Consider the following 12,709-nt stretch of genomic DNA (forward strand, 5'->3'; position numbering starts at 1 on the left):
GATAGTCATGCATAAAATATGAAACAAGATAAAATGTCAATTCAAATACTCACTGGTCACAATACATTGTTCTCTTTCATTTGCCAACCACAATACATTTATTAACCTCTCACACACAAAATAAAGTGTGGTATAGGACATACCTAGATATATGTACATGAATAAACCATACGTACAATATTTATTACCCAATCGACAACATAATCAAGTAGTGCAGTACTTAGAATATATGTTGCAAAAACTAAGATTTGAAACTTAACTAACATTTGCTGAATTTAATGAACCAAAAAGAACTACACTCTTCCAAGATCAATTAAAAGATAACTAGAATGATTAAGAAGCATCACATTACATTAGTTCGGGATCATGAAAACTTGTTCTACAACAAGAAGAAAGCCATCCCAAATAGAAATGGAAATAAATAAAATATCACATGGGTAACTGGTGAAAAAACCAGATAAACAAATACAAACCTTAACAATCCATAACGAAACTTTCAGAGACGGAAAAGTAGAAATTTATACCCATAAGCAAATATCCACACAAACACCTCAAATATGGATATTGATGAGAGTCGAACTCCCAATTATAAGGTTGGGACATTGGACTCCCACCTGATTCTCAACGAAATTTCCTTGGTAAACCATTGTTTTTGGTCTTAAAGAAAGTAGAAGAATATAAGCTTTTAGGTCTCATAGGCCCATTCCACGCCCTCCTCCATAATCGATATTCCATTTCCATTCCATACTCCATAATCTATTTTATTACTTCCGAATTTGAGCTAGTTGTGCTGCCTGACATCAGAATTCCCGTCCAAAACCCTATCTAGTACCTTCCTCCTTGCTCTAGTCTCCGAGCTCAGAGACTGCATTCAACAATGGCTGATCTCAACAATGGCGAGAAACGTCACATCCTTCCCGTTGCCGGAAAGCGCAACGTCCTCATCACCAGTGCTCTTCCGTACGTCAACAACGTTCCTCACCTCGGCAACATCATCGGCTGTAATTTTCCACTTATTTGTTCTTTGTATATCACAAATAGCTTATTAATTGATTCATTGATTGATTGATAAAGTTGGATTTCCATTGCAGGTGTACTAAGTGCCGATGTTTTCGCAAGGTATTGTCGACTTAGGGGTTATAACACTCTTTACATTTGTGGAACTGATGAGTATGGAACTGCCACTGAGACCAAAGCTATGGAGGAGAAATGCACTCCTAAGCAAATTTGTGACAAGTAACTTTTTCTATTTTTTTTTCTGCACTTGTTTTACATGAAATGATATTCGTAGAAAGTAAACAGCAAGTAGCTTTTTTGTGGAAGTTCTTGTTTCTTAGTGTTGTTTATCTGTTGTTTTGTAGATATCATGCAATTCATAAACAAGTCTATGAATGGTTTAACATAAGTTTTGATCATTTTGGACGCACTTCAACTCCCCAACAGACAGACGTTTGTCAATCTATTTTTAAGAAGCTCATGGACAACAATTGGCTTACTGAGAACACAATGCAGCAGGTTTGTGCTTTCCGTGCTTCTTACTTGAGTTGTTGTTACCCCGTCGATAAGTTGCCTAATTTTTAGGAATGGATTTGGTGAATGAACTTGCAGCCTTATTGTGATACTTGCGAGAAGTTCTTAGCTGATAGGCTTGTCGAGGGAATTTGCCCAACACCTGGTTGCAATTATGACTCTGCTCGAGGAGATCAATGTGAGAAGTGTGGAAAACTGTTGAATCCTACAGATTTGAAAGACCCTAAATGCAAAGTATGTATCTTTTCTCTGTTTACTTGGATGGATGTGTGTACAACTGTCTATGTCATAGGTTTCTTCATAATACTTGTATTTTAGGGCTTTCTAGTTAGTGTCTAAGCCGCCGCTTTTAGATTTACACGAACACTGTTTTTTTGCTTCCAATCGAAATGTGAGCTGGCCTTTCTGATGTTAAATTGTACCTCAACTCTCACTGTGGCCTGTTAATGGGAACCAATAATTATGTACTACAAATTGCCAATTTCTTATTATGTAAACCTGTCCTTTTATTTTTCTTTTCAAGTATTACACCGGTGGTTGTTTGGTTGATGCAATCAAGAGTCTATAACACGAGAACAATACATCTATAGGTGCTTCTACAATGCTTTTTAAGTGATCAAGATATATATATACAGATTAGTGAGGTGGGACTTGGGTCTGTACTCTGTATTCCATTCAAATTTAATTTTATTCATATGGATATTATACCCCTTTCTTATCTTAATCAAGGACCAAAGGTTACTAATACTAAATGAATACCGGAAATCAAACCCTTGGTTCTACCTTAAATTGAAATAAGAAGGAGCTCACATAAAAAAGATTTAAGGTATTGCCTAGGTAGTATAAGGGTATACATTGCTTGTCTTGCTTTGAGAGCATCTGTATATGCTCAGTATCATACATCACTTAAAATTTCCAATGACAAATTATGTTCCATGTGTTTTCTGTTTTCTTTCTGGATAGGCGTGTCAATGCGCTCCTCGCATCCGTGACACTAATCACTTGTTTCTTGAGCTTCCTCTGCTCAAAGATAAGTTGGAAGAGTACATAAACAAGATGTCAGAAGCTGGATCTTGGAGCCAGAATGCCATTCAAGTAACAAACGGGTGGTTGAAAGAAGGACTCAGATCGCGATGTATTACTAGAGATTTGAAATGGGGGGTCCCTGTCCCGCACGAGAAATTTAAAGACAAGGTTTATATAATGCATATGTTTGTAGCTTCGTACTCTTATCTTCAATTTTCTTGTAGGTTGATTTCTATTCCTAGGTGGTATTTTCGTTTTTGGCAATTGACTCTTGTTTGTTAATCACTTGTAGGTATTCTATGTTTGGTATGATGCACCAATAGGGTATATTTCGATCACAGCATGCCACACACCAGACTGGGAGAAGTGGTGGAAGAACCCTGAAAATGTTGAGCTATATCAATTTATGGGCAAGGATAATGTGCCTTTCCATACTGTAAGTTTTTTTTTGAAAGCTTGGTAAATCAAATAAAGAAAATCAACCAAGTTTACTCTTGAGTCTTGAAACCCCCCTTTCTAAATGAGTTTCCACAGCAATTACTTAATAATTGCTGTCTGGATACGTCAGTTTACTCTTGAGTCTTGACACCCCCCTTTCTTGAGGGAAGATGGGAATGATGATGAAACACTGGAAACATCGTTATTTTTGTTCTCTGCTTCCTTGTTTTGTTAGTTACATGCTCCACGTGTAAATTTGCTGTAGATGATATTCTTTTTTCCCTTTTATCTGTTGTCATTTGGATTTGGCTCATTGATTCTGAGTGTCACTATTTCCAGGTGATGTTTCCATCAACACTTCTTGGTACCGGTGAAAACTGGACTTTGATGAAGAGTATCAGTGTCACAGAGTATTTGAACTATGAGGCAGGTAAGCTCATTTCTCTGTGTTATTCACAGACAGTAGTCTCTTGGTGCAGTTTGCTGTTGTTAACCTCTTTCCAGTCTATTTCATCATGGTTGCATAACACCACAGTAGAGGCTTGTGATAGACAGATCACTTGTCTACTACTTCATCCAATTATAACAGTTGATGCCTGAAAGTGTAAGCTGGCTTATTTTCTAATTTGAATTTGCAGGCAAGTTCTCCAAAAGCAAAGGCATTGGAGTTTTTGGAAATGACGCAAAGGACACTGATATTCCGGTAGAAGTGTGGAGATACTATCTGCTGACTAACCGGCCTGAGGTATTCTCTTACAGTCTTGAGCACTTGTTTGCCTGAGTATATAGGGGCACAAGTTACTAATCTTGGAGAATTTGAATTTACTAGGTGTCAGACACATTGTTCACTTGGGTAGATTTACAAGCAAAATTAAACGGTGAGCTGCTGAGCAATCTGGGGAATTTCGTTAATCGGGTCTTGAGCTTTATTGCTAAGCCTTCAGGTATACGAGATTGTTCAAAACATTTTTTTTTTACCACTATCATAATATATAGTTATCTTGCATGTTCTGGATGCTTTGTAGAATGAGTGAAGTAGTATAAAAACTGTTGTGTGCATGTGAAACTTATTAGTAGAGTTCTGCTAAGTTTTTTCGCTATGATATAATTATAGAATGAAAGCAATAAGGATATGACACTGCTCCAATTACTCATAAATAGTTGTCACACTGTTCCAATTACTCATAAATAAGGATATGACATGATCCTAACAGTACTTTATAATAATTCGTGTTATATTCATACTCTCCTGGACTTAGTTTAAGTAATGGCAATTTAAGAAACCCAACCATAAAGGTAAAGTGACATGGCTAGCTTGGTATTTGTTTTCTATTCTTGCCTTGTTAAGTTCTTTTGGAGTTTTGGCTCATATCGAGAAAATAACATAGTGAACATTTGTTTGAATCATGCAGCCTAGGCTAAGCTTTCTAAGTTTTTGTTTTCACAGGCCAGGGTTATGGTTCTATCATTCCTGATGCTCCCCAGGCAGAATTGCATACTTTAACCAAAACATTAGCAGAAAAAGTTGGAAAACATGTAGAGCAATATGTAGAAGCCATGGAGAAGGTGCTTTCCTTGTGTACTGCTTATTGAGTAAATGGTTTCCTGTATCTTTTTTTTCTGGAAAGAAGGGGTAATTGTCTCCTGTAAGTTCTACAAGTGTTGGTGATTTAAGGTAGCTGTTTTTGTTTGATTCAGGTGAAGCTAAAGCAGGGATTGAAAACTGCAATGGCCATTTCAAGTGAGGGAAATGCATATTTACAGGTTGGTTCACAAAATCACAACTCCTTTTGATCCATAAGATTCAGACAATCAACCTCACTACTTCACTATTGAGGCATGCTATGTTGTACTGTAAAAACTCTTATTCATTTTTGACATGGCGTGAAGCGACTTCATCTTGCTTTCCTGTGCAGGAGAGTCAATTTTGGAAGCTTTACAAAGAGGACCAGCCTGCATGTGCTGTAGTCATGAGAACTTCAGCAGGACTAGTGTATCTCTTGGCCTGTTTATTAGAGCCTTTCATGCCATCTTTTTCTCTTGAGGTGATTAAACTAAATGACTTTTAAGATCTGCAATATTATTAGCACATTGGTCAATGTAGTAATATATCATTTTTTTGGGGATCATTAGGTACTTAAGCAGCTCAATATGCCTCAACTTCAAGTATCTCTTTCAGATGAAAATGGGGATCTCGAAAAAATCAAGATACTCTGGGATATACTGCCTGCCGGTCACAAAATGGGGAAACCGGAGCCATTGTTCAAGGAACTGGTATGCACAAAGATATGGCATGATATTGTCAATTCCTGTTACTTGTAAAGAATTTTACTTGTTCCCAAAGGATTGTTGTATAATAGACATTTGTATTTTAATTTGCAGTTCACTCTGGCTTTTGAAACACATTTTAGGGTAGCTGTTATATGTGAAAAAGAATTTGGTTTAGGATAGAAAAAAAAGAAAACCAAAGGGGGTTTAGTTGAGAGATAAAACGGGTTGATGTATAATGCATCGGGGAGAGAAAAGAAAAGCTTAGATGAAATAGAAGTGTGATTTTTGTTTTGGGACATCCCCAAAAAGAAAGTATAGAACTTATTGAGGGATAGGCCCATAGGGAAGTATTTGTTTTTAGTGGCTTAAGTTTGGTTGATTTGCAGAAAGATGAACAAATGGAATTTTATCGGGACAAGTTTGCTGGAAGTCAAGCTGACAGGGCTGAGAAAGCTGCTGCGGAAAAGACCGCGGAGCAGTTGAAGAAAACAAAGATTTCAGGTCTCCCTTTTTTTCCCCCCCTTTTAGTCGCTATTGTTTTCTGCGCCAATTGGTTTATCTATATTTTGACAATGTTATTGGATTATGAAAAGCTCAAAGCACAGTAATACTGAAAATTTTCGATATTGTTTTGTTTATTTGCCATTATTATCAGCTTCAACTGGTATCTGATTTGATGGCTTGCGTAAAGGTAAAGGTTCTTAGTGGTGCCAGAAGGTTGTTATCATACCACTGACCTAGTGTGTTTTATGAGGCACCTGCCTAAGTGCGGTAAATCGTTTTAGAGTAGAGAAGATTATAGTGATAAATGGTTTAATCTTTCTACAATAGTACCTCATCCATCACCAGACTAGGATTCCATTACTATAAACACTGAATAATGAAGAAAATCCTTAATTATGAATCTGTTTATGAGGTTGAGGGATGGGCCAAGGATACCGGAGGCTTGAGACTTGAGAGGTGGAATCATAGGTTATGTATTGCATCATTCTCGTGTCAGCAAACTGGCTTTGTTTGTGTTTAATCTTCCATGAGGCTGGAAGAAATCCCTTGTCTTTTGCTTTGGAAATATGATTGGAAACTGCCTTTGTCCGCCCTCAAAAGAGGAGCCTTTGCTATCAATAGGTCAACCTTTTGAGATAGTGATGCAAAATTAGCTTTGAGAGCGTGTTTGCTGTCCTTGTTGAGCCAAATTTGGCTTTATCATCCTTGTCCTTTGGCAGGTTGCTGTCTCCTGCTTCATGCATCTTTGCTCACTCATATATATATTCTGATTCTCTGTGAACTTGAGCTTGTTGTCTGATCCTAATATTAAACTGTTTTATGGTGAGCTGTCTAATACAGAATATCTGGCATATCATTTGAGCATTCAATGGCTTATGAACATATAAATGCTGTTTTGCAGATAAAAGCGAGAAGAAAAAGCCAGCAAAGTCTGCTGCTGGAGGCAAAGCTAAGTCAACTCCTGAGGCAGAAACTACAATTGCTAGACTTGACATTCGTGTTGGCCTTATAACAAAAGTTCAGAAGCATCCTGATGCAGATTCCCTCTATGTGGAAGAGATTGACGTTGGTGAAGCCACACCTAGGACTGTCGTCAGTGGTCTTGTTAATCACATACCCATTGACGAAATGCAGGTTAGTATTTTTTGCTCCAAACAGCTGATATGTTTCAGTTGATTTTTTTGTATTCTTAAATACTGGAAAGTGGAAACTGGCTGATGTTTGATTATATATGCAGAATCGAAAGGTCTGTGTTCTATGCAACTTGAAGCCAGCTACTATGAGGGGGATCAAGTCTCATGCCATGGTTCTTGCGGCTTCGGACAGCGAGCACACCAAGGTGACTCACCAAAATATTAAAAGTGGCCATGACCTTTTTGTGTCCAGAAAACATTTTTTCTTTGTTGATATCCAAATTGAATATGTGAGTTTGTTTATTATCTTTTCTTAAAATCCAGGTTGAACTCGTTGAGCCACCCAAAGATGCGGTCATTGGGGAGAGAGTCAAGTTCTCAGGTTTTGATGGCGAGCCAGATGATGTTCTTAACCCTAAGAAGAAAGTCTGGGAGACATTACAAGTAGATCTAAACACAGATTCTGATTTGGTGGCCCGGTTTAAAGATTTGCCATTCACCACATCTGCTGGAATCTGCAAGGTTTCTTCGATTGCAAATGGATCCATAAGGTAGAAATGCATCATGACGTTTGGCTACTGATACCGATTTTTTTTTTTAAAATTACAAATTTGCTCTATAGGGCAGTTTCCATCCCTTTACTATATTTGATCTTTTCTCCCCTGTGATGGAAGCTGGAAAGTTTTGTCATGATATTCTGTACGCAGTCTAAGATTAAAGTCATGTAAGCAATTAATTTTTGACTTGTCCTTTCAGTTCTACTTAGTTGTTCATTTGTCAAAGGTTTGTAAAATCTTTTACTATTAACATTGTGTTTCTCATCTTGTATGTTGTATTCCATAATTTAAGATTAAGTCACCTCGTCTATATTTGACAGTTGCATTTACTGTTTGATTTTAAGTTAATGATGTGCTTGAGAAATAGTGAACTGGGAAATAAGATGAATTTAGTAGTTGATTTATGGATAATTTCATAATCTCATGTTTTCATGTTTGGTGATACCTTTTCTCATATATTACACGTTTCAATGTTTCATAGGTTATATTTTCCTCTTTTGGTCCAAATTCCTGTTATACTTCCTCATATGACATATCTTTCATTTCCATATACTAGGGTGCTATAATTAATGGTAAATGTTACATAAATTTTCTTTATGTGTTACATCATTTATCAGATCAACATGAGAAAAGTAACACTGAACTTGCATTATTCTTAATATGAGAAAAATACCAAACCATGAAAGTAGTTGTATAGTTCAAAAAAATACTTCATATTTCAGCCAATATGTGGAGTCAATTACTATAGCATGTATCATGTTTCCAATACTTCTTTTCTTGATATAAATATCTTACTATAACCACTTGAAAGAAGACACATTCTTGAGTGAGACTCTATGGTGCTAATTCAATGGGAGACAAGGGACAAATAATGCTAATGTGCACGAAATTGAAAAAAAAATTCAAAACTGGACAAATGTTACTGTTGTAAACTTTGAAATATCGTTGTTTTTTACCATTGTTGTTGCAAGTGTTATTGTTTCAAACTTTGAGTAATATTGTATTCTAATCAATTTATTTTACTAAAGGTCTCCGAGTTTTCATGGAATTTACCACATACCTTTCCACTTTTAGAAATTTACCAAATGCCGTTGGCTTTTATAGAAATACGAAACATGTCCTTAATTATTGATGGTTATCAACTTCGTTAATCATTACCTCTAACTAACACTCATCTTATTTGAACTACAATTGTCCATCAGGTTTGTCGACGATGGAAAACACATATCATCTTTAGTTATACTTCTCCATATTATTTGAAGATTTAAAATTTTTCTGGAACAATGTGTTGATAAAATTTATACATAATCCAAAAGATATAGATACTAAACAATTTTTATAATTTAGTAATAATTTTGAAATTCATTACAACAAATTAGTTTAATTTCCCTTTTAACTCTAGAAAAAAGTTACTAAAATTTCACGTACTATTTTATAAAAAATATTACGTATGAGTGTCATTCTCGATTCAAAGTATCTTAAAGTTAAAATTACCTGAAATGACCTAGTAGAACAATTAGTACCAGTAGAATAGCTTAATAAACCTTTTATTACTCAAATCTGAGAATACATTTAGGATAATATTTTCTCATTGATTTAAAAGATATTTATATAATCCTTATATAATTAGATTTCTAACATAATCAAGATTATTATTTTGCAAATACTATAAATATTAATCAATGCCATTCACAATCTGATTGGGGAGTTTACATCATCTAGCATAAAATTGTTTTACAAAATATTCACTTAACAAAAACCAATTTTTTTAAAAGTTCAGAAGAAAAAGGAGAGAAAAAAAAGAAGGAAAGAAGAAACATAGAAAAGGAGAAGTTTGTAACCCTAACTCCCGAAATTCCAATCTGTAGAATAGGGGAATTAATCACTCTACATATTACAGATTTCATTCCATTATCTAAAAAGTTTGATCTCGAATTTCGTATTTCCTGCATCAATTCAAGTTACTTCTCGAGGAAAGAAATTGAAGCATTTTTTCGACGATTGAGGTTTGTTTAGGACCAATCTTACTATATATATTGTAAGTTATAAGATTTAAACTTTGTATTTGTAGTTTATCATTAAATGTTTGAGTAAGAAATATTCAATTGAATTCAGTAGTATCTGATGCGAGCTCAAAAAAAAAAATCCAGATTTTGGGGTTTGAGTTGAACCCACTGAAGACTGAACCCCCTTCCCCTTGGATACGCCGCTGCAGGTGCTGCTTCCGCATTTTGTTTGTATGATGAGGCATTCTATTAGCCAATATTATGAAGTTATTGCTTCGTCATTCAAACATCTTATGTTGTGTTTTTATTGTTCTTGTTTCCGTTTTTTATAATATTATTGTTTTGAGAAGTATTATTAGTGACATTGTTGTTGGCAAAGTTCACTGGTAGGACTGGTGCTGCTGTTCTTAGCCTTATTCTGCGGTTTTATGGTTTTGACGTGGATTGGACTAAGATTGATGTGAAATATATTTGGAAACAGCAAATTTCTTTCTTTAATGGGATCCTTACTTCGTTGTAGATACTTGGCAGAGTAAGCTTTCATCTTTCGAATCATAAAGCACTGGTGTCTGCATATTGCTACAAACCCAATTATTGAATTATGGCAGATGGAATATCAAGCTTTTGGGGTCCTGTTACATCTACCATCGAGTGTTGTGAGCAGAACTATGTTTACTCATCTTATATTGCAGAGTTCTTCAACACCATTTCAAATGTTCCGGGCATCATTTTGGCACTTTTCGGTCTCATAAATGCCCTCAGACAACGCTTCGAGAAGAGGTTCAGTTTCCTTCACATATCCAACATGGCATTGGCTATTGGTAACATGCTGTATCATGCTACGCTGCAACGTGTGTAAGTCAATTCCTTTATCTATTCAGATAATTTATTAACCATAATATATGCAGAGTTTGATGATGGTTTTTTCTTGACGTGTTGATGATGATGGTTCATTGGTGCTTGTTTTTTGGTTTCCATGGCAAGTGTAAATGATAAATTGGTAATTTATCTTGCCTGTTTGTTGGAAAGTGGAACTGTTTTTTTTCTCTTTCTAATAAATCAATTTGTTTCATAATGTCATGACTGCTTTCTGCCTTCTACTAAGAACTTCTTTTAGTTTTTGTAACTAGATGGATTTTTTTTAATAAGATAAGAGCTAGGTGCTGCTCTTTTTTTTTGTTCTTATTAAGAGAAGAAAAAAGACAAAAGTACTGTATCGAGCGTAAATCTTGCTGAAAGTTCAACTTCCATGCGCATGAGATGTGATCAGTTAGCTGGTGGTGGATGGTCATTTGGAGTGAGATATGTTGACAGTTCAAGTTCCTAATTGGTTGCAACTGTGTATGTTTGCACGCGCGTGTTTGTGTATGTTACTGCTAAAATTTGAAATGTTGTTCTATTCTAGAGATAGCTCTCACAGTTTTAGTTATTCATCCAGCATTTTGTCGATCATTTGTGTTGTTTGAACTTGTGAAGAGCCCTGTCCCTGTTTTGTAGTATTCTAGATTCTAGACCAGATACTATCTCACAGTTTCAATTTGCTACCCGTAATTCCATTAATTAACCATCTGGGTAATTGTGAAGAGCCTGACTTTTTAATGCAACAACAACCCAGACCCCATGTACTACGTAATAACCTGAGAGGTTCTTTCCAATGAATAGCCTTTTTTGCTATCCTTGTTGTTCCTAGATATTCAACTCATTTTCTCATTTTGGTATCTTTTCTAGCTTCATATTTCGAATTAAACATATGACCTCCCTGCCCAGAAAGGAAGGAAATAATAACAAATAAAGACAATATGCAAGGGTAGAATTCAAAACATGGGTGGATTGCAGATTTGGGAAATCAGCACAAGTTTTTGGTCTTTTCGTTAGAGCGTATGATAGATGCACGGCTGTGGCTTTTCTCTTCCCTTTTTGTTATTGGAAATCAGGATAGGAATGTGCTTCCTCCAGCCCTTCTGTGCTTCTATGTTAGACCTTGAATATATGCATAATTATTATGGCTTTTTCCCCCCTTTTCCTATATATTCATATGATATCTGATGCCCTTCATAATTCATACCTCTGTAGACGTCTCTCTAGGATATGTTGCCATGTGAGCCCTCCATTTATGAAAATGACCTTTGCTTTAATGTTTCAAGGTTTTCACTCTCTTAACTATCTATCACTCTGTCACCATCTCTTTACAGGCATCAACATAGTGATGAAACACCAATGGTTTGGGAAATGCTGCTTTATCTCTACATACTTTACTCACCAGATTGGCACTACAAGAGCACAATGCCAACATTCATCTTTTTCTATGGTGCTGCATTTGGTCTTCTTCATCATCTAGTAGGTCTTGATATATGCTTTAAGTTGCATTATATGCTACTCTGTCTTCTTTGCATCCCTCGAATGTACAAGTATTACATCCACACCAGTAATGTCTACGCCAAGGGGCTGGCAAAGTTGTACTTGGTGACACTACTCCTGGGGAGCCTTTGTTGGTTTGTGGATCGTGAGTTCTGCATGAAATTTTCTAGCTGGGATTTCAACCCGCAGGGTCATGCTTTCTGGCACGTCTTCATGGGGTTCAACTCATATTTTGCAAATATATTCTTAATGTTCTGTCGCGCACAGCAACTGGGATGGGATCCAAAAGTTTCTTGTTTCATGGGGGTCCTCCCTTATGTGAAAATCCACAAACCCAAGACTCAGTGAAAACAAGCTGTGGAGTGAACAATAGTTTTAATTATAGTTGTGTGGCTTTAGCTTCTTTGGAGACGTTTCAATTAATTTTTTTTAGGTGTGTTCTCAATGGATGTAAATGATATTTTGGTTTTTCGTTGAGTAAAATGTAAAACCCTAGTGCATGGTCACGTGTACCATATTAACTTATTCCTTAGTAACAGGCAATTTTGGAATTACAAACTAGTTTTTTCTATTGACTACTCTAGATACAGAAAACTTGCTGGTTGCTTACTAAGTGCCCATGTACCAGTAAACATTTTCGGATTGTAAGAAAATATTGTCACGCAAATAAAAAATGGCCTAGTCCTTTTGGAGGGCTCGTCAATCAATTACCCTAAACCCAAATGTCATTCTACTATTACTATAAAGAAGACCTCTGATCAGTTCTGTTAAATGTTGTGTTGCCCTTACTGATGAGTGATGAGCCACTTATGTCCTTTTTGTCTTCAGTTATGCACTTGAATGTTAGGAGTTGAACAACTCCGTACTGTCAGTCTGTCACCAACAG

General features: G+C 36.0%; 2 protein-coding genes across 3 annotated transcripts; both read left to right on the plus strand.

Moving 5' to 3' along the window:
- Nucleotides 1-636: 636 nt before the first annotated feature.
- On the plus strand, nucleotides 637-7,771 carry LOC104889800 (probable methionine--tRNA ligase). Its single transcript, XM_010675112.4, has 17 exons — nucleotides 637-1,001; nucleotides 1,092-1,236; nucleotides 1,362-1,515; nucleotides 1,609-1,764; nucleotides 2,494-2,724; nucleotides 2,849-2,992; nucleotides 3,334-3,424; nucleotides 3,633-3,739; nucleotides 3,824-3,938; nucleotides 4,442-4,560; nucleotides 4,693-4,758; nucleotides 4,911-5,039; nucleotides 5,128-5,268; nucleotides 5,652-5,766; nucleotides 6,671-6,903; nucleotides 7,007-7,108; nucleotides 7,227-7,771. The coding sequence occupies exons 1-17, from the start codon at nucleotides 878-880 to the stop codon at nucleotides 7,455-7,457; spliced, it is 2,403 nt and encodes an 800-aa protein (XP_010673414.2). The 5' UTR covers nucleotides 637-877; the 3' UTR covers nucleotides 7,458-7,771.
- Nucleotides 7,772-9,158: 1,387 nt separating this feature from the next.
- Nucleotides 9,159-12,394, plus strand: LOC104889801 (alkaline ceramidase). Of its 2 annotated transcripts, none has more exons than XM_010675114.4 (3): nucleotides 9,159-9,497; nucleotides 9,986-10,320; nucleotides 11,658-12,394. In XM_010675114.4, the coding sequence occupies exons 2-3, from the start codon at nucleotides 10,067-10,069 to the stop codon at nucleotides 12,169-12,171; spliced, it is 768 nt and encodes a 255-aa protein (XP_010673416.2). In that variant the 5' UTR covers nucleotides 9,159-9,497; nucleotides 9,986-10,066; the 3' UTR covers nucleotides 12,172-12,394. The 2 variants fall into 2 exon arrangements, with proteins under 2 accessions (XP_010673416.2, XP_010673415.2); XM_010675113.4 differs by having other exon boundaries at nucleotides 9,160-9,465.
- The last annotated feature ends 315 nt before the right edge of the window (nucleotides 12,395-12,709 follow it).

The sequence above is a fragment of the Beta vulgaris genome, chromosome 3 (genome assembly GCF_026745355.1).
Source record: "Beta vulgaris subsp. vulgaris cultivar EL10 chromosome 3, EL10.2, whole genome shotgun sequence".
NCBI classification, from domain to species: Eukaryota; Viridiplantae; Streptophyta; class Magnoliopsida; order Caryophyllales; family Amaranthaceae; genus Beta; species Beta vulgaris.

Excerpts from the sequence above, each read along its gene's own strand:
- LOC104889800 (XM_010675112.4), top strand. The coding sequence starts at position 878 with ATGGCTGATCTCAACAATGGCGAGAAACGTCACATCCTTCCCGTTGCC. Across the intron at positions 2,725-2,848 it reads ACGAGAAATTTAAAGACAAG|GTATTCTATGTTTGGTATGA; the intron begins GTTTATATAATG and ends AATCACTTGTAG. Across the intron at positions 5,269-5,651 it reads AGCCATTGTTCAAGGAACTG|AAAGATGAACAAATGGAATT; the intron begins GTATGCACAAAG and ends GTTGATTTGCAG.
- LOC104889801 (XM_010675114.4), top strand. The coding sequence starts at position 10,067 with ATGGCAGATGGAATATCAAGCTTTTGGGGTCCTGTTACATCTACCATC. Across the intron at positions 10,321-11,657 it reads CATGCTACGCTGCAACGTGT|GCATCAACATAGTGATGAAA; the intron begins GTAAGTCAATTC and ends ATCTCTTTACAG.